Source organism: Microcebus murinus, chromosome 14 (genome assembly GCF_040939455.1).
Source record: "Microcebus murinus isolate Inina chromosome 14, M.murinus_Inina_mat1.0, whole genome shotgun sequence".
In the NCBI taxonomy this organism is placed as follows: Eukaryota; Metazoa; Chordata; class Mammalia; order Primates; family Cheirogaleidae; genus Microcebus; species Microcebus murinus.
The window spans coordinates 47275001-47301848 of NC_134117.1; the positions used below are offsets into that span (position 1 = coordinate 47275001).

At 38.6% G+C, this 26848-nt stretch overlaps 1 protein-coding gene across 1 annotated transcript in view; it reads left to right on the top strand.

Annotated features, from left to right (window-relative positions):
* The window catches only part of REEP3 (receptor accessory protein 3), a 101455-nt gene that overhangs the window by 61219 nt on the left and 13388 nt on the right, over window positions 1-26848 (top strand). The window contains exons 3-5 of the mRNA XM_012762736.2: window positions 14751-14827; window positions 17606-17726; window positions 17901-18014. Coding sequence (XP_012618190.1) covers window positions 14751-14827; window positions 17606-17726; window positions 17901-18014 — 312 coding nt within the window. The remainder of the gene's footprint in view (window positions 1-14750; window positions 14828-17605; window positions 17727-17900; window positions 18015-26848) is intronic.

The window sequence follows — 26848 nt, forward strand, 5'->3', positions numbered from 1 at the left end:
GAAAATCAGGGTCATTAATGTATCTAAGAGCTGTTCCCTTGCATAAGTTTAATAAAACAAACACTTGAAATAGCTAAGATGGGGGAAGAGTATAAAAAGGATTGACAAAATGAGAAACAGGAAAAGGGTTTAGGCAAGCAATGCTAAACTTAAGTGACAAAGAAAACATTAAACGACCCCCAATTTTTATCATTTAATAATGGAATATTTTCTAATAATATCAGATATACCTGACTTTTTTTTTTTTCTTTTCTGCTAAAGGTTACATTATTTATGCAGAGAAATTTCTCCTTTCACACAATACCAGGATCTGCCTTTGGAATGCTCAGACATGTACATCATCTTTCCATTAAGTAATTTTAGAAATACAGTGTTTTACCAACTACAGCTGTAATAATCAGATTGTCAACCAGATTGCCATCACACTGTGAAAGGTCCTCCTAAAAATATAAAAGCTAGAGCTGTTCCTGAAGATTTTAGCTAAATAAGAGAAATAAATCATTCCCTAAAACTTCATGTAACTTTAAAAGCACTTGAGGCCAAGTACTGTGGCTCACACCTGTAATCCCAGCACTTTAAAAGGTTGAGGAAGGAGAATTGCTGCTTGTGGACTAGGGGTTCGAGACTAGCCTGGGCGACAGAGCAAGACCCCCATCTCAAAAAAAAAGCATTTGAAATAGAGGTTACTTCAGAAATGTAACAGTAATGTAAAAAGATGAAGTTCTTTTGAAAAACTATAGAAAATTAAAAATATATTGAAATACATGGCATAAATATTTATCTTAAATCTCATCTATCTCCTGGCTTTCACAGTAAATATATTTTTAAAATTAAAATACAGATCTAAACACTGCAGGTAAAATGGAAAAAAATCTTCAGTCTTGAAAGTCACAGAAATAGATTGAGTTAAGTAATTTATATTTTACAATATTATAGTAACTTCCAAAGGTTTCCAACAGGTCGTTTTTATTTATTTATTTTATTTTATTGCCCAGATAGGCAGACTATTATGACAAGTCCAACAGGTCATTTTTAAATGAAGATATAACATTTAAGTTATTTTATTATGTTATATCCTTAAAGATTATCAGAATAAATTATTAGAGCCAACCAGGGAAGTTTTTGCCATTGACATTAAGGCTTAACATAATTTCAGCTTACTAATCAAGGTTCCTACATTCTTCCTGTGGGAGACAGATTTAGGAGACTCTAAGGGCATTTCTTTTGTTGGGAAGGGAGGGAATCTTATCGAGTTGTCAGTGTCCAGATAGCTCTGGGCTCTTAGAATGGGTAGACCACAGGGACATTTCTCATGGAACTTTGGGGTAGAAGAGCCTGCCAGGCTATCCTTCCCTGGATTCTTTGCCCAAAGCTTTTATTTGCTCAATTGATAATCACGAACAGTGCCTCTGAGAGGTGGGCTAAAGGCCCAGTTCCTATTTTTTTGAATTTTTTGGTATTATTTTTAAGTGATGATGTGCCTAAACAGTGTTATGAAAATAAGGGTACCTTTTAAATGTTTACATTGCACAAATTATCTCACAATACCAAGTTTGTCTTTTTTTTTCTAAACCCAAGGCTCTTCTTTCATTATCTTCGTTAATGGTACCACCTTCTTCTAGTTGATACTGTCAGAACTTACACAGAGCAGCCTCCCTCTGCAGTGCTTCTCAGACTTTAATGAGCATATTGATTCCCCCTGGGATTCATTAAAATGCAGATTCTGATTTAGTAGGTCTGGCCTGGGCTTCAGATTTGGTATTTCCAGCAGGCTCCTAGGTGATGCCAGTGCTGCCGGTCTGCAGACCACAGTTTAAATAGCAAGGATTTTTTCATGCTCTCCACTGTGGTTATACATCAAAACCACTCTTGGAGCTTGCCTTTTAAACAGCTGGCTGCCCTCTCTCTGCACCTCATGATGGTGGGGACTAGGAATCTATATAATTGTTTGTAATTCCCACATGATTCTTATCCACAGCCAAGTTGAAAACCGTTAATTACGTGGCATCTTATTTTATCATGGCACTCAGGCAGCCCTTTGCCAAAGCCCTTCACCACACTGCAAACTTTCTTAAAAAAAATAAGTTTACATATGCAGATAGGCACTAACTAACAAATAGTTTGTTTCAGAAACATCTTATGTAATTTGATTGATGAACAACTTGGAATCTATTATAGGAAAATATATTTTAACAAAATTAACCATATAATACACACAAAGAAGGATATTGAGTCTGACTTCCTCCTGGTTTCCATGTTTTATGGCTGGCCCTAGACAAAACGTCTGTTAGTGAAGTTTCCATTTAGGATCATCCACCCTTCTTCGTGCACCTCTCTGCAGCCACTTTGTTCCTCTCATTGTTTACCCAGGGCCTTCACTGTGGCACTCGGGCAGTCCTTCCTTATCCTGAGTGTCCTGTGCTCTGTTGCGCCCCCACCCCACTCCACTCACCCAAATGGGAACCTTCTGTCTGTGTGGTTGATTGCACATGCAATTTGAGAAGTAATTTGATAACACAGGTTTGTTCTCAGTCATGACAGGGATTTATTCTTCCTGGAATTTTTATTCTATGAGTCCTTGCTTTCTCTGGAAGACCTGGTATTGTAACTGCTGGTTCTTGCCAATTGAATGTTTATGTCTAAAGTGTAGCACAAAACTACAGTCATGTGTAGAAGTGGCGTCTTACCTGAAGAGTGGACTTTCTCTTTTACTACGTCAGCCCTAGCCTTGGCAGTCACTTGCAGAAGGGAGGAAATCTCTCACAGGCTAGGTCAGTTCACCTGTAGAAGTAGCAAGAGGGAGTCGGCTTTGTGAAGTCAGATGAGGAGCACCCCCTTGTGAATGCCTCAGATAACAAATGTAATAGGCTCAGGCTTTGGGAACACCAAGGGAAAGAAGGAAGTAGGATGACAATCCAGGATGGAAAGTAGGATAACCAATATGATGGCCATTTATTAATGGTTTACTCCTCTCTATCTGAATACTCTCTTTTTCATACTCAAATCTTGAGAAATTCTATGCAGTCCTGTTAAAAGGGAACTGTGTCTCCTCCAAAATACTTATTATTCCAAATAAATCGATAGAACTTTAAATAATATAAAAAGTGAAGTGTGAATTCTCAACCAGTGTGGATGGAGAGAGTTATTTTGGGACTGAGAAGTCATTCCTTCCTAAATTCTGCTCCTGGGAACAGTTCCCTTAGACACTTCCTGCTTTTTTCATCTTCTCCTCAACACTTCTTTTTAATTAATTTCATCGAGTTTTTAAACATTTCTGTACTTTCCCTTTTCTCAAGTTTCTCAGCTCTACTGAGGTCAGGGAGAAGATATATGGGGCTTCTGTGATTCATGAGCACAAGGAATAATGCAGTATTGTGGCAGACGTATCCATTTCTATGTACAATCTGCCCCATTCTTACTCACTTTAACACCAGATACATCTATATAATGTGAGGACTTTGGCAGGGATAATTAGAAACTTCAGGTAAACAATGTTGCTGCAAGTTCAGCATCTAAAAGTGTGACTCCCATCATCTGAGTACCAGGGAGCTGCAGGAAGTTAAATCACACTCAAATGGTGCAGTGGGAGAAGAAACACTCCAAAGTCGAGGAAGCCAAATCAATCCTAACCTAACATATTTACCCCCAACACATGCTCTATCTTTTTTTTAAAAAAAAAAAAAAAAAACTATTTCCAGCTACAGTCTATTCGCTTTGGATTTAACTTCAAATAACTTATTTTCAACCATGCTTTTAACTTGGCACAGCTCTGAGAAAAATCCCATAACCAAGCCATCTGGATTGGATAAAAGAGGGAGATTTCTCACATTTTGTTCCTTTTTCTTTTTAATCGGAGAAAAATCATTATGAAGTAACCAAATTATTGCCTAATGCTAATGAAACAGGAGAAATCCTCTCAACTCTGTACAGTTTCTGAAGAATTGTGTATCAGAGGATCCCTGTGTTGTCTCTGAAATGTGTAGAATGAATGTTTTGGGTGAACTGACCTGAGTGGATAACTAATAATGGTCAAAAATAAATAAAGTTCTCTTTGGGTGGTCTGAACTCCAGCAGTGTTTATTTCTTTTAGACTCGGCAAAGAAGTTGTTTTTTTTTGTTTTTTGTTTTTTTTTCCGAGTGAAGTACATTTTAGCATGTTATGCTCTGGATTCACTTAGTGTGGTTATAATTGAAATCATTAGGCATATGTAATTTTTCATTTTTTCTTAAAGACCAGTATTAATAGCTTTATGATTCAAAGAATCTGCAATTAAGAGAAGTTGGAAAGCTGTTTCATCTCCGATTACTTTGAAAACAACTTTTGACAAAATAGATTATTTTGTATACGATCAACTGCTGCTTGCAGTTCAAAGTTACTTGTTGGAATCTTGTATCAATCCAGGCCTTAAAATTTAAAATAGTTCAGTGGAAGCGGTCCTCTGTGTTTGCTTTAGGCACAGGGTGCTAAGTGCTGGGGATGTGATGGGCAAGACAGTTTTGGTCCCTGATGGTTGTTACAGTCAAACAGCAGAGGCAGGTGTTCCATAAACCAACCACACGGATATGTTACAAGGGACAGGTACAGTGCACAAAGTTTATATATGACCTTTGGAAAGAGAAGGGGTAATTAGAGAAGGCTTTCCTTTGGAAGTGAAGAAATTTCATTCATATAAGGCAGTGAATAATATATAGTATGTAATATATGTAATCAAACAGTAATAGTTATGTGTTGAATCAGACTTTGTGCAGGCAATTATCTATTCTTATCATTTTTGTTTTTTTGTTGTTGTTTTTTTGAGACAGAGTCTCACTTTGTTGCCCAGGCTAGAGTGAGTGCTGTGGCGTCAGCCTAGCTCACAGCAACCTCAAACTCCTGGACTCCAGCGATCCCCCTGCCTCAGCCTCCCGAGTAGCTGAGACGACAGGCATGCGCCACCATGCCCAGCTAATTTTCTATGTATATTAGTTGGTCAATTAATTTCTTTCTATTTATAGTAGAGACGGGGTCTCACTCTTGCTCAGGCTGGTTTTGAACTCCTGACCTTGAGCAATCCGCCCACCTCGGCCTCCCAAATCTTATCGCTTTTATATGTCCTCTTATACTCATCCATTCCCTGAAAGCTTCTTGGGTGTAAGGAGCACCTTGACATTAAAGTTTATGACTGTTTCATAGCAAAGCCTTTGTTCATAGTAGACCCAAAGTAATATTTCTCAAATTAATATATCGCATTAATTTTTCCTTTTATCATGCAAGTATAAATCAGTACAGTTATATCATTTCACATATTATCTTCACTCTTATAATATTACACTGGTCATAGCATAACGAGAGTGAGTTATGTGTTAAGAAACATATCTTTTAATTAATACACCACTGCGACTGTTATTCATGACTCTCATGAATCTACTGCAGCATGCCTCCCACCAGGACACGGTCTTCTCCCATATACTCGGGCCTGTGCATTGCTCTCAGTGCCTGTGATGGAAATCAGGAGGGTCATTTTACAGTTGCAGCTGACTTTGTGTTTACTTTATTTGTTTATCCTGTAATCTAAATGGATTTCATAAAAAATTTTATGTAAGAATATAAATCATAAAAACTTGTTGAAAAAATGTTAAAAGACCGTGAAATGAAGCTAACTTCTCTTTTGGCGTTAGGGTAGGTAAATGCATACCTATTAAATGGAGCATGGTCTTCTTGATAGTAAATTTAGCCGATGGGTACATTCATTTTACAGTATTCACTCAGGCTTTAAATATCCTCTAATTCCTTTGAGAGGGTGAAGCTAAGAACTCCATCACATGACTGTCTGGATTTCTGAAATGCTAGGGCTTTACAAAAGCCTTACAGATTTCGAGTAATAATAAAGCAAGTGCTGGCTTGTTAAGTAGGATAATCTGATCCATCCACTGTATAAACCAGACTGCAATTTTAGATTCTATGGTTTTATATCACAAATGACTCCATATTCTTCAAAAGAACCTGCCTAATTATGAGTATATTTTCTTGGAAAATAAATTCTTTTAGATATTTAAATGATTTTAAGATTCTGTTTGAGGATTCTTAAAATAAAAATTCTTATGTATATATTTTTTATTTTAAATTAAAATATTCATCACATTTCTCTAGTCCTAAAAAGTACAGTATGTAATGTGCTCCAAAATTGAAAAAATGATTGCCATTTCCTTGTGACCACTCTCAAGAAACGTTTATTATTGAGTAATTAGAAAAAATAGAAATTACAGTCTTGCTTGCCAAGTTAACCCAGTTCATTAATTTTTTTAATAAATGTTTTTGAGCATCTGTTTTGTGCCAGGCACAGTACTAGCCATTAGGTATACTCTTAGGAAAGAAAACAAAGTAAGCAAAATAGAACATCAAACAATTTTTTAATATAGTCATCCCTCTGACATTTATGTACTTCTTTCTTTGCACTTTATTTATTGGCCTCGCACTCAGAATATATTTACTTGAAACTTCATGCCTGTTTCTAACTAGCCTTTTTATCTGATTTCTTTGCCTAAAGAAAGTAGAAGAGGATTGCTACTGAAGACATAAATACTGACAATGCCGATGATAGCTAATAAATTCACACAGTGAGAAACCGCACTTGCAGAGGATTACAATAATTTAAAATGGTGTTTCTCAGGCTCTGCCCCAGTGTGCTGCATGAGAACATCAATCCTTTCTACCTTTCAGTTTCTTCCAAAATACTTCCCTGAGAGTATCTCAACCAGAGTTCTTAAAATGGTACCCCTCTTCTCCATTTCCCCATCATTGTGGTACAAGTACCTGTCACCACATACCCAGGCATTAGCCATGCCACAGGTGGCAGCTGATAGCACTGTGACCAATGCTTACCTAATTCTGGAACCTTTGCTTCTGTGGCCTGGACCAAGCTGCTGTGATCACAGTACATAACAATAATGCAATGCCTGAAAGAACATAGAAATTCATTTCTTTTTCACATAACAATCCAGGCTAGGTGTTCATTCCAGCAAGAACTTCTCTTCATGCAACTTTTTTTTTTTTTTTAAGAACTCAGAGTCTGCCTACCTTCAACACATAACTTCTAAGGCTGCTCTGCTCTGTGCCACCCCAGCTAGCAGGATGGGAGGAAGAGCAAGTAGAGGAGATACACCCACTTCTCAAAAGCCTCACCTTATATTCTGTTGGTGAGAACTGAACAATGCCCCAGATCCCTGCAGAGAAGGCTAAGGACCACAGGCCACTTCCCAGACACACTCTGTCATTATGCTTGTGTCTGGACAGCAGTACGTCACCACCGTACCTCTCATTTCATTGTCCTAGACCTTTCACTGTAGCCCTTGCCCTGACAGCCAGAGCAGGTGAGGGCATCATTGGTCACATCGTCTGTTCAAGCTCTTCCCAGGCAGCTCCCTTTCCCATCCTTATAAACAACTTTTCTAAACATGTATTGCTCTTCTCAGATGCCCTTCCACTCCCGCCTATGCCCAGCCTTGATAACTGACCTGCCCTCCTACTGCAGGGTGCAGGGAGAGAGCCTCACCTGTGAACCCTTCAACTCTCTTCCCAACGTGGCCACTCATTTCTTCCTTTCCTTCTGTCCCAGAGGAAGATGCATCCCTGCTTCTTTTGTCAGCCCACTCTTCTTTCCATCTACGTTCCTAATCTTATTCTCATCTGTCTCATCCAGGATCTTGTTCCGTTAAGTATTCCTGCTTTCTCATAGTTTGGATCTCATTATCTCTTCAGTAAAATGTTAAATCCTTGAGAACATAAACATGCTTTCATTTTGCTTCATGCTATTTTTTATTCCTCTCTCCTTAAAAAAAAAAAAACTGGATCACTTAAAAGATTAGTTTATATGTATTCATTATGTTGTTACCTCCTATCTACTTTCTAGCCTTTTGCAGTCCTTACAAAAGGAGTCACACTAAGCCATGTGCAGCCCCATACTCATTCAACAACTCATCAACATACATTTATGGAGCGCCTTTTGTGCCAGGAACGGGGGATTCGGCAGTGAGCAAAATAAACGTCTTTGCCCTCTTGAGGTTTACATTCTAGTAGGGAAAGGCAGGAAAAAAGTAAATATTTGTTAGATGTGTCTATGATATGCGATGCCTGCTAAAGAGAAAAATTAGGCAGGATGAGAGAGTTAGGATGACATTGATACTCTAAACAGGTGGTCAAGAAAGGAAAATATTGGAGCAGAAATCTGAAGCAAGTGAGAAAGCTATTCACAGGGGTAGTTGGGGGAAGATCATTTCAGACAAGGAAACAGCCTGTGAAAGGCCCTGAGGCGGGAGCATATTGGCACATACAAAGGACTGGAAAGGGGCGGGTGTGGCTGGAGAATGGGGGAGAAAGGTGCAGTGGCTGGTCGGGGACAAGAGGTCGCTGGGGCCAGGTGCATAGGGCCTTTTAGGCCACTGTAAGGATTTTGATGGGGAGCCATCAGAGAGGTCTGAGCAGAGGAATAACATGATTGGCTTCTGTTTTAGGGACACACTCTGTTATATGCAGAGTAGACTAAAAAAAAGCAGAGTGATCAGTTAGGATGCTATCAAAATAATCCAGACAGGAGATGATGGTCATCTGGGCTAGGGGACTGTCTGTGGCAGTGATAACAGATGACTTCAATTCTGGGTGTGTTTTGTTAACTGAGGAAATAACGAGGTTCATAATTTGTTTCTCTCTTTTTTTTGTCTTTTTTTAATTTTTATTTTTAGTAATGAAAAAGGAAAGGTTCATAATTTGGAAAGGAGAGTTTTATTTCTCACAAAGGGTTGCAGCCTGTGGGTGGGCAACAGGCTGGAAAGCCACTGAGCCTCAGGCTGACACCAGGAACAGGAGCTTCGAGGCAGGGACAACAGGAATTTATACTGAACAGGATGGCCACACATACACATCTAACAAGCTGTAGGAGCGTTCATGAATATTTACGAAAAGAGAAACCTGCACCTGCACAGTTGAGCTTTATGCCCTTTTGTGGGGTCCATGTTCAGAAATGGCCGCCCTCTTAGGTCAAAAAGGTGAGACAAGGACCTGAGGACCCTCTCTGCGCATGCTCCTAGACTGGTTGACGCCACTCCAGGGGTAGTGGCCCTTATCAGGAAAGAATGCTGGTCCTGATCACTGAGATTCTGTTCAGCCCTTAGGGAAAAAGCCTGATGGCTGTCTGCAAGGGAAGGGACATAATGAGGCAATGCCGGGAATTCACTTTTAGGGCTTCTCTGGGGTCCCCTCAGCTGAAGGGAGGGCGCAGCTTAGGATTTTATGTAAGTTCATGGTTTCAAAAAGCTAACAGGGTGAGTGGCGCTGGGACCTCCTACTTGCCCCTCCAGCCGAGTTTCCCCTCCATTTTCCTCAGTTCCCTGCCTTGTTTATGGCTCAGGAGGCTGATCCATCCAGGCTAGATGTCTCTGGCTTCCCTTTAGGTTTGGCCTGTGAGACGCCCTGCAGAAGATAAGAGGACAGGAGGAGGACTAGGTCAGGGTATTGGCTCTCCAGCTCCCTCCCTGCCACCACAGGTAGACTGTGACTGTCTACCTGAGGCTATAGCTCTCACCCACAGTAACCCTCTCTGGACTCCAGGAAACCTTTTCCCCCCTCACCAACAAGTAACACCAGTTCCTGCTGTCGCTAGCTCAGGGGTGCACCACTATCCTTAATTGGTTTTCCTGAATGTTGCTCACAGGTTTATAACTAATCCCTTTAGTAAGCTTTCCTCAAAATATTAGGGTCTTGACTTATCCTAGGAACTAGGGTAACTAATGTAGAAAGAACAGCAGAACTTTTGGTTTTGTTTTTTGTGTTTTTTGTTTTTTTGACACAGAGTCTCACTCTGTTGCCCGGGCTAGAGTGCCGTGGTGTCAGCCTAGCTCACAGCAACCTCAAACTCCTGGGCTCGAGCAATTCTCCTGCCTCAGCCTCTGGAGTGGCTGGGACTACAGGCATGCGCCACCATGCCAGGCTAATTTTTTCTATATGTTTTTAGTTGGCCAATTTTCTTTCTATTTTTTTTGGTAGAGACAGGGTCTTGCTCTTGCTCAGACTGGTTTCGAACTCCTGACCTTGAGCGATCCTCCCGCCTCAGCCTCCCAGAGTGCTAGGATTACAGGTATGGCCTTGTTTGTTTTAATAGATGAGTCTAGCTATGCTACTTGGGCTGGTCTTGAATTCCTATGCTCAATTGATCCTCCCACGTCAGCCTCCTGAGTAGCTGAGCTTAAAGGAGCACCCAGCAGAAGATTTTTTAAATTACAGTTATTTACTTGTTTTTCTCCCTGGTAAAATGTTAAATCCTTGAGGGCAGAACTGTCATATTCATGTCATGTTTCTATTCCCATAACGTGAAGTAGGGAGGGTTTACTTACAATTGTTCAGTGAATGTTGTTTTTAATGATACCACCTGAGTCCTCAAGAGTTGACTAAATTAGGCCGGGCGTGGTGGCTCATGCCTGTAATCCTAGCACTCTTGGAGGTGAGGCAGGAAGATCACTTGAGGTTGGGAGTTCGAGACCAGCCTGAGCAAGAGGGAGACCTACTAAAAACAGAAAAAATTAGCTGGGCATGGTGGTGCACACCGGTAGTCCAAGTTACTTGGGAGGCTGAGGCAGGAGGATCGCTTCAGCCCAGGAGTTTGAGGTTGCTGTGAGCTAGGCTGACTCCATGGCACTGAAGCCTGGGCAACACAGTGAGACTCTCCAAAAAGAAGAAGAAAGATTAATCAAAAGGAGGGGTGTGTGTGTGTGTGTGTATGTCTCCTCATCTTAGTACTTATAGCTGTAATCTTCACCTTGTTGGAGAATTGAGTTCTCTGGGATCAAAGAGACAGCCTTCTTTCACAGTTTTTTATGGTCATCAACTAGGCTACATAGAAGGGAGTTATAGAGTATTCAGGCAATTCCTATCTGCTCTGTGAGCCTCTGGTAGTCCTGTAAGAGAAATCCATTTGTATAGGCAATGGGTTTTGTTTAGGCTAAACTAAAATGATTGGCCTTCCGCCGGCCTTCCGGTAAGGCATGAGTCAACACACTTATGTAACCAAGGTGTTGTATCCTGTGTGAACCCATGTGATCACGCTTTCGCTTGGCATGTTGCCACTATTGTCCTGAGCCATATGTAAGAGCTCGCCATGGTCTTGCTGCGAGCAGCATCCTCCACCCCCACAATAAAGAGTGTGTCTCATCTGCCCGCTGCTGCCCGCCCCTTCTTTCAATTCCCGAACCCTGCTGCGGTTCAATAGCTAACCGCAGAGCCCCCGTGCCCACAAGTACAAGCCCCTTTTTCTGAAAATGAACTGTCATCTGGGTTGAAAATGTTTACCACTGAGATTGGGGTTTTTATAAGACTGCAGAGGGTCAAAGAGACTTTTAAGGAAAAATTGGGTACTGCTTTCTCAATACTCATTGTTCTTGTGCAGATATCTAAGCAATAGTTTGTTGATTTGACCAATCATTTCTGAACCAGAAAGAAATATTATTTGTTCCCACTTTGCCAAGAACATAAATTGTGTCAATAAACATCATGTTAGTGTGAACTTTTTTTCCTTTAACTTAAAAGGTGGGGCCAGGCGCAGTGGCTCACGCCTGTCATCCTAGCACTCTGGGAGGCCCAGGCAGGAGGATGGCTCAAGGTCAGGAGTTCAAAACCTGAGCAAGAGCGAGACCCCGTCTCTACTAAAAATAGAAATAAATTAATTGGCCGACTAAAAATATATATACAAAAAATTAGCCGGGCATGGTGGCGCATGCCTGTAGTCCCAGCTACTCAGGAGGCTGAGGGAGTAGGATTGCTTGAGCCCAGGAGTTTGAGGTTGCTGTGAGCTAGGCTGACACCACAGCACTCTAGTCCAGGCAACAGAGTGAGACTCTATCTCAAAAAAAAAAACTTAAAAGGTGGATTGTGGTTTATTAAAGTCACCTGTTAGAATACTGCCTTGTATTTGCATAATGTTTTAAAACCAATTATTTCTATTATATTTGATTAGATATGTTCATAAGATAAGCAATGTGATTGTTTTCCTACCAGCTTTTTGTATTAATATTGCATTTTTCCCATAATAGGCTGAAATAAAAAAATAAATATTGCATTTTGTTATCAATGTTTTCAAGTGCTCCAGAGAATATTTTATCTTCACTTGTGTTTAATTTCTTTTTTTTTTTTTTTAACCTTGACTTCTTTCTGTTATTTCCTTGGGCAAAACTTTAAACAGTAGACTGAGTGGCCTTGAGGTGTAGTTTTAATAAAAGCTTCACTGAGTAATCATTTGGTATAAAATACCAAACAAGTCCATTAATGGAAAAAAGAAGCAATATAGTTTCAAAGTTAACTTTATGGTTGCTCCCATGCATTAACACATGCTCATTGAATTCTTTTAATTATTGCCTGAATTCAGCTATATTTAAGGTGCATAAGGAGAATGATAAGGAGAATGAAAAATCCATAGGTTTAAGAGAGCAAATTGTCAAAGAATTTCTTCAAATTAAAACCATGAGGTTTTGCTTATATAAAATTGTCAGTATCCCAGGAAAATGCCCAGAAATACCCTATTGATTAGATAATTTGTTGTTTGTTCAATTGTTGTGTTTTAACTAAAAATCAAAGCATTCTTTATGTGTGGAGTATTACTTATAGTTGTTTATCCCTTTGGAAGATCACAGTTGTGAAATAATGAAAATGTGAAATAATAAAAAATAGCAAGCATTGACTTAAATACTTTAATTTTTCTGAGAGTTTCCTAAATTTTCTGTGAGGAGTATCTAATCGAATGTAAGCCTTCACTTTTCTGGGAAAGGAGGTGATAATGTGTATATTGAAATCCCTGTGCTGAGCACCAAAGAGGGAGAGAACCAGGAAATCTTAGAGAACTGGAGAGACTGGTCTGGTGGCAGCCACTTGTTTAAAAAGCTGCATAGTTCAGGCTTCAAGGTGGACTGTCCCTCCTTAAGCCATCTGCTAGCTCAGTGAGCTTGAATATCGTATTGATTTTGGCCCTTCATTATGGGAGAGGAGTTTGCCATACTGTGTTTTCAAACTCAACCACATGGAGCACTAGGGTTTCTTGGAATCTTCCCAAGAGTCCTGGGGTAAGCTGAATAGGATACCAAACCAGAATAATTTCTCTTGTAGTAGTTTTACATTTTTTTTTTTCAGTAAACAATTGTTTAGTTTTAAAAAGCTTAATCTCTTCCAAGGACCCCTCTAGCTCAATAAAGTCACATTATTCAGTTTTCTTCATTTTTCTTGTGGGGGAAGGCCTCTAGTCAGGATAAAAGATAACCTTATGAATACAGTGGTGAGGTAAAAGTACCAAATTAGTGTCTGGATTTGCAAAGGCTGAGTGAATGAACTCATACAAGAACATCACTTCTGTTGGAAAGGGGAGGGGAGGAAAGAAAAGACGACACACAGAGAAACACACATAGGATTTTAGCCTTGGAAGAACATCCCCACACTTGGACAAGCCTTGGAATTGGGAGCAGTGAGAGATTTAAAGAAATCTTGAAAAGTGAAAAACTAAAGACAACATTTGGTCTTTTTTTTTTTAATTTTAAGATAATCTTATAATAATTTCCTCATATTTCAAATATAGATAATGTACATTATTTGCTTTGGACCATTTTTTTTTAAGCTTTCAGGATTCTTCATAAATTAGGGCACATTGGTATTCATATTTCACAATATAATTGCCTCAAAAGTTATTCATGGCCATTTTTAATTGATTTGTCCATGTAAATAGAAAACTGTAAAAACTACTTGAGTTATAGTTTTATATTGTCTATGAAATACCCAAACAAGCATCTGTATTAAAACTAAATAGGTAAATTTTCTAGCTATTTATAAGAATCTAAATTTTTTCGTCACCGATTGGTGTGAGAACAAGGAAAGTGGTTATTCTGGGACCCCCACATTCAACAATTCCTCGAGTTTTTCTCTCTCTAGATGGGATAATTGGTTTACCAGTTCCAGAACCAGGCAGCCTACATCTATGGCCAGGGAGCCATTCCCAGCAAAACAACCTTGAGCAAGTCATTTAACCTCTCTGTGGCACCATTTTCTTATCTATGATGGAAACAATTATATTTCCTACCTTGTAATGTTGTGGTAAAGATTAAATGAATTAATTAACATCACATATAGTGATATTAACCATGAGTCACTCTTATCCTTAAGCCCTGAATGGCTCCGTTCCAGAATGGCATCACCATGGAGTTTGTTCTTTGGGCTTGCAGATATCTGAAGTCATGACATTTTTCAGAGTCACTCCTACAACAGATATTTAATACTTAGTACAGTCCCTAGCCCATGGTTGGTAGGGCATTGTGTATTTGTTATTATTGAGCAGAAAAGCAGAGATTTTAATCCTTAATGAAACTCCAGCCCACTTGAAAGACAGAAATGTCTATATCCTGAGGTAGACGAAAAGGTGTAACTTTGGGGGAATGTGTTAAGGAAAAACTAATCCTAAAAGAGCTTTCCTCCAGTTAAGAAAAATATTTCCTATTTTTCCAATTCTTTGTTTTAGATTCCTGAATTATATCAAGCCCCAGATATTTGTTATTCTTTGATTCTTTGTATGACAAGGCTGATGATACAGTGATATAAGGAACTCAAAACCTGTTGCAAACTAAATCATCACCCTCTGCATTTGACACAACATACTATATAGCTAGAAATACATATGTATAATTATTCACTTGCAGATTTAGTCTGCTGTTCATTAGTATTTTTATTAATAATAATTAATTATTTCCAGGTTCGATGGATGATGTACTGGATTGTTTTTGCTCTCTATACTGTCATTGAAACAATAGCAGATCAAACAGTTGCTTGGTAAGTTCTACTATTGAAAAGGAGCCACACTACACACTCATTATGAGGTGTCCTGAGTTCTCATTCTGCTCTTGCTATTAAATAAGTGAATTTGATGAAGTTATCTAATTATCCTACATCTTGTTTTCTTCATCTGCTTTTCCATAAGAACATTACTTTCCTTATAGCCCCCTCAAATAAGTGCAGCTAATTTTTCTCTCCATATGCCACTCCCTGCCCACTTCCCGCACACCTTCCTCCCAATATCTTGGAATAAGGAAACTTGGTTGTCCTTTTTCTACACGGATGACTTTGGACTGTTTTCCTTTATCACTTTCCTAAACAACTCATTTTTTGAAGCCCACATCATCTGGTTTCATCACCCCCTGCCCATCCTTAAAATTTTCATCAACAAACATTCAAAGTGGACAACGACATCACCCATGTGGGCGCCCATTCAACACCAGCTCCTTGGCTGCTGTATTCTAAATAGACAAGGCAAAATTAAAGCATGTTTATATCTTTCAGGATTTAACATTTTACCAAGGAGCAAGCAGTACTTAATGGACAACTTGAATCTCCTTGTCCTGTAGTGCAGTAATGCATTTCCATCTAAACCCTGCCATCACTTGGAGAACTTCACCTTTCAAAACATTGAAGTTTCCAACCTTGTCAGTATCTTCCTCTGCCCTTACTGCACAAACCTTCATCCTGAATTAACCCAGCAATCACTCTTCTTTACTTCTTTACCTGGGCTACTAAATGCAGGGGGGGAAAAAAAATCAGCTACTCATATAGCTATCTATTGAACCTCATTCCTTTAACTTGCTTCTGATCAGTTATCTATTTCCTTTTCTGCCTGTGTCTATTTCAAACCTTTACTGTTCTCTCCTTAAGTTAGTTATCTTTCCCATTTTGCTGTTCTCATATTCTCATACCACATTTGGTCACATTGGATTTGCTAGAAAAAAGTAGAAGTCATCAGACTAAAATATTCTTAACAACGTCCTTTATGTATGAACTTCTCTGGATCTGCACCCCTCTTTCTCTTCCAATTTGAAATACTGTATAAATTTTCCTTCCACTGCCCCAAAGTTCATTCATTTACCTGTTATGCTTTTGGTGTAGGGGTTTGGGGGAGGGTTTTCTGATTATTTATTATTTGTTTGTTTGTTTTTAAGTGGCAGAACACAGATTCCAAACCATGGTAGGTCTAAGTTTCAAAGATTTTTTTTTAAAGACCTCACATTTTCTGATTGCAAATGTAGCCTATATACATTATTAAAAAGTGAACAACATAGGTAAAATGTAACATATACAATTGAAGTCCAGAAATGTTCTGTAATTGCAGTGTGGCAGACACCTTTTGTTGACTACACCTTTAGTCATTCCTCCCTGCCCTCTACCTGTCTGCCTTCATAGAAAAACTCAAATTTGCTCAGCTACTTATCTTAGTGCCTCATGGATCACAAGTTACTGGGCCCCTCATTGTATTTTAGTTAACTTTTGCTGTGGCAACAACCAACCATAAAAGCACAGCAGGTTAGAAAAACATGGCAGGGTGTGGTGGCTCACACCTATAAGCCTAGCACTCTGGGAGGCTGAGGCAGGCAGATTGCTAGAGGTCAGGAGTTCAAAACCAATCTGAGCAAGAGTGAGACTCCGTCTCTACTATAAATAGAAAGAAATTAATTGGCCAACTAATATATATAGAAAAAATTAGCCTGGCATGGTGGCGCATGCCTGTAGTCCCAGCCTCTCGGGAGGCTGAGGTAGTAGGATTGCTTGAGCCCAGGAGTTTGAGGTTGCTGTGAGCTAGGCTGACGCCACGGCACTCACTCTAGCCTGGGCAACAGAGTGAGACTCTGTCTCAAAAAGAAAAAAAAAATGAAAAACAAACTTGTATTTCTTGTTCAAGCTGCATGAGGGCAAATGGTCAGCTGCAGCTTTGCTGGCCTCAGCTTAGTTTTAAGTGTCTTCTCACTCCAGGACCAAAGCCAAAGAAGCAGCTATTCTAACTGCAGAAGGCAAAAGCTCAACGCGAGAAGTTGAGGGTGCTGGAGTGGGGGCATCAAAGGGCATTTAAGGCTTTTGCTTAAGGTGACATATGTCACACTCACATTTTGTTGGCCAAAGCAAGATACATGATTAAAGCCACAGTCATTGATTGGGGAAATGTCCTCAAAGGGAAGGTTCTACAAAGTCGCATGGAAAACGGCATGGTTGTATAACCCTAATTCCCAGTCTACCACAATGCTAATTGTGTTCCCCCTTGCAAGTAAACAATTTAGGTCTGCAAAGTGCTGCAATTCTGGCCAAATGAGATTGGAAGGGAAGTTTTCTGGGAGCCCTGAGAAAGATAAGGACATGTGTGCATGGGGTAAGCATTGTGCACTTGGAGCATATGCAGTTCCCTGATGATTTGAGGTATAGCATGTACTTCCATGGTAGTTTGGCTCTGCAGACAGGGTGGGCATACCTTGCTTCCCTGGCTAAATACTGTCTGAGTCCTCTCTTGACTGCTACAGTCAGTTGGGCAGTTTTCCTGTGCTCGCTTCAGAGGAAGAATCTTGGATTAGAAGGTGTGAATCCCTTGGGGTCATTCTTCTCCTTAACTGATCTATAGTTAAACAAGATGATTTCATCAATTCAAACTTGGTTGCTTCCCTGATCACTAACTTTTACATGTGAAAACCTAACACAGTAACTGAACTTTTTAAAAAGTGTTTTTTGTGATCTCCATATTGGTTATAGTTTATTTTTCACTAGCAGTTTTTCTTTCAAATTTTTTCTTGTTAGGTTTCCTCTGTACTATGAGCTGAAGATTGCTTTTGTCATATGGCTGCTCTGTCCCTATACCAAAGGAGCCAGTTTAATTTATAGAAAATTCCTTCATCCACTTCTTTCTTCAAAGGAAAGGGTAAGATACATAAATTATTTCCACAAATCATTTTGTAAGAAATGCCTATCGACACATACTTACTGCTGTAAAATTAGTGGAACGATTAAATTATGGGGAGAAAGTCCTAGTTTGGGGCTTCTTAACACTATTATTACATAAAATTAACATCTATGTGGGGGTTTTTTTTCCCAGGAGATTGATGAATACATTGTACAAGCAAAGGAACGAGGCTATGAGACCGTGGTAAACTTTGGACGGCAAGGTTTAAACTTAGCAGCCACTGCTGCTGTCACTGCAGCAGTGAAGGTAATTTTTCATTTACCTTTTTTATCCAGTGTCACATTAAATCAACGAATAAAGTAAGGTGGCTTTTTATTTCAAATCGTTATAAACTTGCGGCAGAATTTTGCTTTATGTTCATTTTTCTAGTACTAGAAAGAACAGTTAGATAATTTAAAAGATATCTTCACAATATGTGTTCTATAACTGCTCAATAAATTTTGAATCTCTTGATTGATCACAAAATGAGAGTTAGTTAATAAGTAAAACATACCTGAAAATGTTATTTTGTCATAATTTTTCCACTGTATTACCTGAAAATAGTTTGAATTAATCACCTTAAGTAAAGATGACCATTCTTTCTTTCTCTGTCTTTGGTGTTCTCTCTCTCCATGGCAATATCTTGGTAGGATTTCTGGCTTACTTCTGCACCTCTACTTCAATCAATTTGAGGTAACTGATTATTCAAAATAAGGCATGACAAAATTCTGTTCTTAAAACTTGAGATTTTACTTAGCCAGTTACTAATGTCATTTGTTGTGTTTGCAAGCCAAGTTATCAAAAGAATGTGTTCTGTGCAAATTTGCATTATGGCTTTTGGATTTTCTTGCATGTCATAATTGGTGTGGTTGATTTTTAAAGGCCATAGTATAATTGATTTTGGTGTGTAGTATATGGAAAGAAAACAGGTCCAAAAAGCGCTGAGTGTAACTGTCTAAGTAACCATAGGCAATTTACTTAATTTTCAATGTTCCTTAGTTGCTTCGTGTATAAAAGAGGTGTACTATACCTACCTGTGAGAGATATATAAAAGCACAGTGCTGGCTTGCAGATAGTGGGAGACGAATAAATATTAATATCATGTGTCTCTCTCAATCCAAGTGAAAGCTTGAGTGTTTCGCAATTAAGTTGAGAGTAAATAGTATTCCACTCTTTTAGTTACCTTGAACTAAAACTATGGAAATTAATTTTCTAGTTCAGTGGTGATTTTATATAATTGTAATGGCAAAAGGGTTATAAAATGAGGGCTCAAGTATCAAAATTAATATAATAAGCAAGAAGAAAACTTCAAATTATATACCAAGCTATATTGTGTTGACAATTAAATGGAAATTTATTAACTATGCAGCACTGTGCATGTAAGACAACTGTATTATTAATGGTTGTTAATTACCAGCACTTTGATGTTGTATGGATTTCCTGTCATTTGGCTTTTAAAGGCTTTTTGTGTTATTAGGGATAGGTTTGTAGATGAATATTTAATTGGAAAAATTTTCAGTTTAAAGGACTGTTTTCCATTTTAGAAATTCATTTGCTTTGCTTTTTATTTCTTGCTCAATGAAAATACATTCCTGATTTCCATGTCCGATAAAAAAGATTATACAGGTGATCCAAAACTCGGCAACTAGGAATTCTAAAAAGAGAGAACAGATACAGTTATCAAAGAAATAATGATATTTCCCAGGACTGAAGGTCATGAATCTCCAAACTGAAAGGGCCCACCAAGTACCCAGCACAATGAGTGGAAAGAATGACCAAGTCTCAGCAAAATCACTGGATATCCCAAAACACCAGATATAAGGAGAGAATTCCAAAGATAAAAAGCATGTCACATTCAGATGATCTAGAATTAGAATGGCATTAAATTTCTAAATAGTGACAATGGAAGCTTGAAGACAGAGTAATACCACCCCCAATGCCATCTTGATTTTTATCCTCAAGTTCTATAATAGTCAAGCTATCAGCCATATATGCGCTTAGAATAAATATTTGCTTTTAGATTCTAGGCATGCAAAGTCACAAAATTTACCTACCTTTGTCAGGGCAGATATGCTCTGCCAAAGTTAGGGAATAGTCCACAAAAAAGGAATGTGGGAAACAGATTATTCTACATGGAAGGGAGATGAGATGACAGGAATTCCTACAATGCAGCAAGCCCAAAGCGCAACCAGCCGAAATTGGAGGTGATGGATGAAAGGTGCCAGGAGGGATGTCTCTGGGAAACACACATAGCTCAGAGGATCTAATAGGTTTAATGCTGCACAGGGATGATACTTAACCCAGTCAAAGCCTGTGCTATGACCAATCAGAGGACACGCTGGCTGTAGACAGCTGGTATTGATGCAGCTGCACACCTGAGCGCCATGAAAAGTGTATTAGAGACAATGTAAAGAGGGAGAGGATAGAACAACTAAGCAAGTGAAAAAGAAGAAAAGGTCTAATCCTTACCCCTGGGGGAAAAAAACAAAAGTTATATAAGAAAGGAAATATAACAATGGAGGATGGCTTGGCTCAGCAGGGAACAACATTTACATTATAATAATGAGAACACTGACTGAGGATTTAACTACTGTGATTTTGCCATATTGGGAGAACAGGGGAAGAAAAAGAGATGGAAGAGAATAAATTGTCATCTGCAGTAACAGGAAAGGAGAGGGTTCGTCTGCAAGAGGACGAAGAGGAGAAGGGGACTAAGGCCTTGTTGCTTTTTATTTGTTACAACATTTAGCATTATTTGACTTTACAAACCAAGTACATGTATTTATTGACACTCCAATGGAAATGCTTTCGGAATCTTTCATGTTTAGAAGCATCATTCAACATGATTCTATGGAGAAAAGCTGACAATTAAATTTCAACTTGAAAAGTAGTTTAGAAAACAGGCATTTTAGAACATTGTTTTTGAAGACAGAAGCATACAAATCCCATTTTTCCTCTTCACTTTTAACATTTAAATATGGTTTGTAATCCTACTATTCTGTGAGACACCTTTCTATATATTGTGACTATTTTGTGGGGTATTTATTTTATTCTGACTTGTGCTTACCTCTTTCAAACCCTTTCTGTGAGGAATCAGCAGTTGCTACTATATTATCTTATCCTCATTCCCTCCTCATTTATTTTACACTTTGCCTCCATCAGTTTTTAGAATCCTACATATCATTTATTCAATGTCTGTTTATTGAATGTCTACTATATGGTAGGTACTGAGGGATGCAGCAATGAGAAAGATAAATACAGCCCCTACCCTCCCAGGCTTCTGTCTGGCTGTAGCTAATGTCTGTGTTCAATACCTGAAATTTTTATTTCTTCTTTGGTTGTTAAGAGCCCATCCATTACCTTCCATTACTTAGAAAAAAAAAAAAGCATTATCTCAAAGAAATACTTTTCTGTAAAAATGCTACAAAAACAATCCTATATCCAGTTCTCTGGCTTTCTTCTTTGTGATTCATTGTTTTTATTTATGCATTTAACACCTTCAAATCATCTCTCCATCCCAAAGGCAGGAAGCAGGGAATATAAAAATCCTCTAAGTTACTACTGCAAAACAAATAGAAACGCATACCCCGTAATTGAAATTCAATTTGGAACTTTCCCCACTAGTTTGGGATGTTGTGATTATTTTATCAACAAGCTCCCCTTGTAGGAGGTAACCTTCGCCATCCTCATCATGAATACAGAAACACTGATTGGAGCCTCCGTCCTGGAGTCTGTATTGCTCATTAGAAATAGTCATTAAATATGCTGAACACAGCATGTTAACACTATTTGCCTCAAGTTATACTGTGCTTATTTTAGAGTACACGAAATTAGTTTCATCTCTGGAGATGTCAAGCAAAGGTATCATCACGGAAGAATCACTGAACCAGACACTTCATACCGAAGAGTAAATTGAAACCGAGATAGGAAATAGGTCAAGTTTAAGGAGAAACTGCAAGGAAGCCAATAGTGAGACTGGGGAATTATTTACAATTTTTACAGTACATAGTTTGTTTGAAATACCTTTCAGGCTAAAAATTATTGGACCCTTGGCATGACCTTTAAAGAACAGGTAACACCCCTGGCTAGGTTTCCCAGGTTGAACCACCTGAGCATGTTAAAGGTGAAAATAGGAATCTAATCTGACCATTTATTACACTGTAAAGCAATTTTCTGAAAATGTTACTCAGTTGTATGACCTCATTACCAAGCATCTGTTCGCAAGGTCAGTGAACAAGTTTATTTTGGCTGAGTAGAGCATAAACGTATGAAGGACCTTCAAGGATTTTTCTGAGGGTGTTCAACATTCCATAGCTTTTCACATCAGAAATGCAGGTGGCTTTTGTGCCAATGAGCAACACTACTGCCAGATGAAGGACAGATTGGGGCGGGGAACCTGTGGCCTTGGGGCCGCATGTGGCCTTCTGGATTGTCTAGTGCAGCCTTTTGACTGAATCCAAATTTTACAAAATAAATCCTTTTATTAAAAAGTAGTTGAATTAATCTGGATTTTTTTTTTTTTTTTTTTTTAGTACTGATTCTGCCACTAATTAGCCATGAGGTTTTGGGCAGAACATCTGCATTGATCTAAGTATTAATTTTCTCGCCTGTCAAAGAGATGAAACCTGAATTCTAAAACCTCTTATAACTCTAAAACAGTGATTCTCAACTTGAGGCAGTTTTGTGTCTCCACCCCCACCAAGGGACATTTTAGGTTGTCACAAATGAGAGTGGGCTGCTACTGATACCTAGTGGGTAGAGGCTGGAGATACTGTATAATATCCTACAAAGCACAGGACAGCTTCCCACAACAAAAAAATTATCCAGCCCAAAATAGCAATAGTGTCAAGGTTGAGAAACCCTGCTCTAAAACTATAATGAGTCAGAAAAAACTATAAGGGCATATATATGTATAGGTAGTTTTAGCGGTAGGTTACAAATCATTTTTTTAAATTTTTCTTTTATAAATATCCTTCAATAAATATACATTGCTTTAATCTTAAAAACACTAAAATATATTATTCACCTAATGCAAATGCAGTCGTTTCCGTTCTGGGGTTGATCAGATTAATTGTTGAATGTCCCTAGGGAAAAGAGATTTTCCTTAAAACTGGGAACTAACCTTATCTGCAATTATAATGTAACATGTCAAGGATCAAAAAGAAATAGAGCTTAATGGCTATTCATTATTGAATAAGTATAATAAGAATTTTTCTGTAAAAGAATGTTTGATGCTTATAAGATTATAAAGCATTACTGATATGCTTTTAAATTCTTTATAAAAAATGTGAAGAGGATAGATTGAAGGTGTTCTACAGAGATGCTGATAAGCAAAATAAATTCCCGTTATTTAACACAAGATATGGTAATTTTAACATATTGTTTAACCAAGAAATGAAGTATTTAAACAAAGGCAGAATTATTTGAATATAAAGAAGTTAGAATTAGTCGTACATGCAGGGTCCCTTTTTATAGATGCCATCCATGTACTTAGATACTTGAGTAGGCATTCAGATGTCCTAGTGCCCTTGGATGTCCGTGAGCTCTGCGTGGGGCCAGTTCAGGGAGCTGCTTCTCGGCTAAGAATGCTTCCCAGAGCTTGTGTATATTATAAGAGCTCTGGACCTGCCCTCCTGCCCTGTCAGGCCCTACAGTGTTCTCAGTTTCTTAAATGAACATTAGGGCCCATCAAAATCCAAACCTTGAGAATTCTGTGTCGCTTTAAGTTCAGAAGATTCAAGAACACTTCCGCTACTGATGATCAATGTCAATGTCAATTATCCTACAGAATACTTAATTGCTTTGACTTTTGCGTTCTCATCATAATCTTTCTGTTTCTTTTCTCTTTGATTTTCAGGATCAATTTTAACATGCACAGTGTATATACAGTTCTGCAGAGAATAGGATCTAAAGTTCTGGGACACTTAATTATTACCTTTTTATTTTTTTTTTTTTAATTTTTACCAATTATCTCTTTTTTTTTTTTAACCGATGAAAGTATGTGTTTTGCTGGATTTATTTTTACCTTGAGGGTGGTAACTACCAACCCTTCTTCCTTATTGACAAAGAGTGCTGTTTCCATACAGCAGACTAGACTAGAACCTTTCCTCTTTTTTCTTATACTTTTGGCTTAATATGTTATAAATCAAATAGAAGAAAATAAACAAAACTTTATTAATTTAAACAAAACTTCAATACCTTTTAGCATTGTTATTGACAGGTGACTGTCATGCCCTATTTCTGCCCTCAAAATAGAGAAACCATTTTTCACTTATCAGTAGGAGTAAAGGACCAGATACAGGAAACATGAGTGAGAAATGGATCAGAAATTCTTATAGTGTATTGAAGCTTCATTAAATCATCCATGACTAATTTCATGATATTAAAGACATTGTTGAAAAAAAAAGAAAAAATCACCCATCCCTTCTGCCTAAATATTATAGTTTTTATTTTTACATATTTTTCCCTATCTACTTATAATATATAGCATACTTGCAACCATATTATGCATATGATTTTGAATTCTAAGGTAGAGGGTAGGTATTTCCACTTAACATTATACAACAAAGATAATTCTTTTCCTTTATTTATTTTCTTTGAGATAGAGTCTCGCTGTGTCACCCAGGCTAGAGTATAATGGCACAATCAGAGCTCACTGCAGCCTTGTACTCCTGCCCTCCAGGGATCCTCTTGGCTCAGCCTCATAAGTAGTTGGAACTATAGGTGCATGCCACTATACCTAGCTGATTTTTTTATTTTTTGTAGAAAGAGGTCTCACTATGTTGCCCAGGCTGGTCTTGAACTCTTGACCTTAAGTGATGCTCCTGCCTCAGCTTCCAAAGTACTGGGATTATAGGCATGAGCCACTGTGCATGGCATAGTTCTTTTACTAATGAACTTTTTGTGCTGAAGATATAAAAACTTGTAGGGAATAGGTAGGCCCTTACAAGTGGATATTTTATAATTATACTTTTAAAGTGGTTACATTGTATACTTATAGTTTATGTAATGTTTCTGAAGTTCTTATACTGTACTAATTTCTCTTTTTTCTTACTAGTGTTATTCGGGGCCCATAAAAAATATATAGTGGAAAATCTAATTTTCCAAGGTGATAATGGCTGTTAAAGTGTTGGGGGTTCTCAAAGAGAGCTCATATTCCCTTTTTGTTTTTCCCTATAGTCCCTGGCCTTCTTGGGAGCCTTGAAGGTATTAATAATATTTGGGTATTAGCCAGGTGCAGTGGATCACGCCTGTAATCCTAGCACTCTGGGAAGCCGAGGCGGGCAGATTGCTCTAGGTCAGGAGTTCAAAACCAGCCTGAGCAAGAGTGAGACCCCGTCTCTACTATAAATAGAAAGAAATTAATTGGCCAACTAATATATATAGAAAAAAATTAGCCAGGCATGGTGGCTCATGCCTGTAGTCCCAGCTACTTGGGAGGCTGAGGCAGAAGGATTGCTTGAGCCCAGGAGTTTGAGGTTGCTGTGAGCTAGGCTGACGCCACAGCACTCACTCTCGCCTGGGTAACAAAGTGAGACTCTATCTCAAAAAAAAAAAAAAAAAAAAAAATTTGGATATTGATAATAATAGTTGATTACTCAAGAGTTCAATTAAAATCCAGATTGTAAATAGATTACCCAGATATGTCAGGATTGGGCCTTGCCCACGTTTAACAAATTAACTGCCATGTGAGTTGTATTTAACTCATGCTAATTTTGAGCCCAGGGCCTCGTGACGTATGTGAAGACTCAGTTTTCCAAAACAAATTCAATAAGTTATGTCGTGAGTCACAGACAACGCAAGTGGCGTGCAGTGTCAAAATTGATTCTAGCTTCATGTGAGTTGCATATAACTCATGCAAAGAAAACAATAAAAAATAACAAATTTTTCATTAAATTTGAAACTATCATTTTATTTTCAAAGTTTTTATTCTGTTTTCTTAATAAAACAGTGTGGCTCCATGGGAAAAAAATTTATTCTAGTTTGGCAGTCAGTGTGTTCATCTAAACCTGAAGCAAACTCTTGGTGGATGGTGTAGTGATACCATAATCATACCTGTAGTTTGCTGCTGTACCTTTGCATACAAACTACAATGTTTGCAATCAAACACGCTGCTATCTATGGAGAACTCTTTAGCAGTCAGGAGTAAGAGAGGGGCCAGGTGCAGTGGCTCATGCCTGAATCCTAGCACTTTGGGAGGCTGAGGAGAAAGGATTGTTTGAGCTCAGGATTTCGAGACCAGCCTGAGCAAGAGCGAGACCCCATCTCTAGAAAAAGTAGAAAAATTAGCTGGGCATGGTGGTGCACACCTGCAGTCCCAGTTCCTCAGGAAGCTGAGGCGGGAGGATCGCTTGAGCCCAGGAGTTTGAGGCTACAGTGAGCTATGATGACACCCCTGCACTCTAGCTGGGACAATAGAGCAAGACTCTGTCTGAAAGAAGGGAAGAAAGGAAGGAAAAAGGAAAGAAAGGAAAAAGAAAGAGTAAGAAGGAGCATAAAAAGAGCATTGACTTCAGTACCAAACCAGATGTACTAGGAAAATAGAAGAAGCCTGAGATGTGTCCCCTCTTCGAGCATCTTAAAATCTTGCTCTGAAGGCAAAATATAGATAGCACTACCATAGAGGGTGTGTGAGTTCCTTTGTGTGGTATGGCCTAAGAAATTTGATCATACTTGTTAAAGGCACCAAAGTTTGTGGATGATATAATTATAAAGCTAGACTGATTCAATGACACTTTAACTCATTTGTATTCCAAAATGTACTTTCTTGAGGGTGAGGGTTTGAAAATTACAGCCAGCCTTGGAAATTACATGTGAGTCGGGTAAAGGATATCATGAACGTGTGTGCCATTTGTCATCTGTGTGGTAGTAGGTAAAAGACCAAGACTTGCTGAGAGGCCGGGCGCGGTGGCTCATGCCTGACATCCTAGCACTCTGGGAAGCCAAGGTGGGCAGATTGCTCGAGGTCAGGAGTTCGAAACCAGCCTGAGCAAGAGCGACACCCCGTCTCTACTATAAATAGAAATAAATTAATTGGCCAACTAATATATATAGGAAAAAAAAATTAGCTGGGCATGGTGGTGCATGCCTATAGTCCCAGC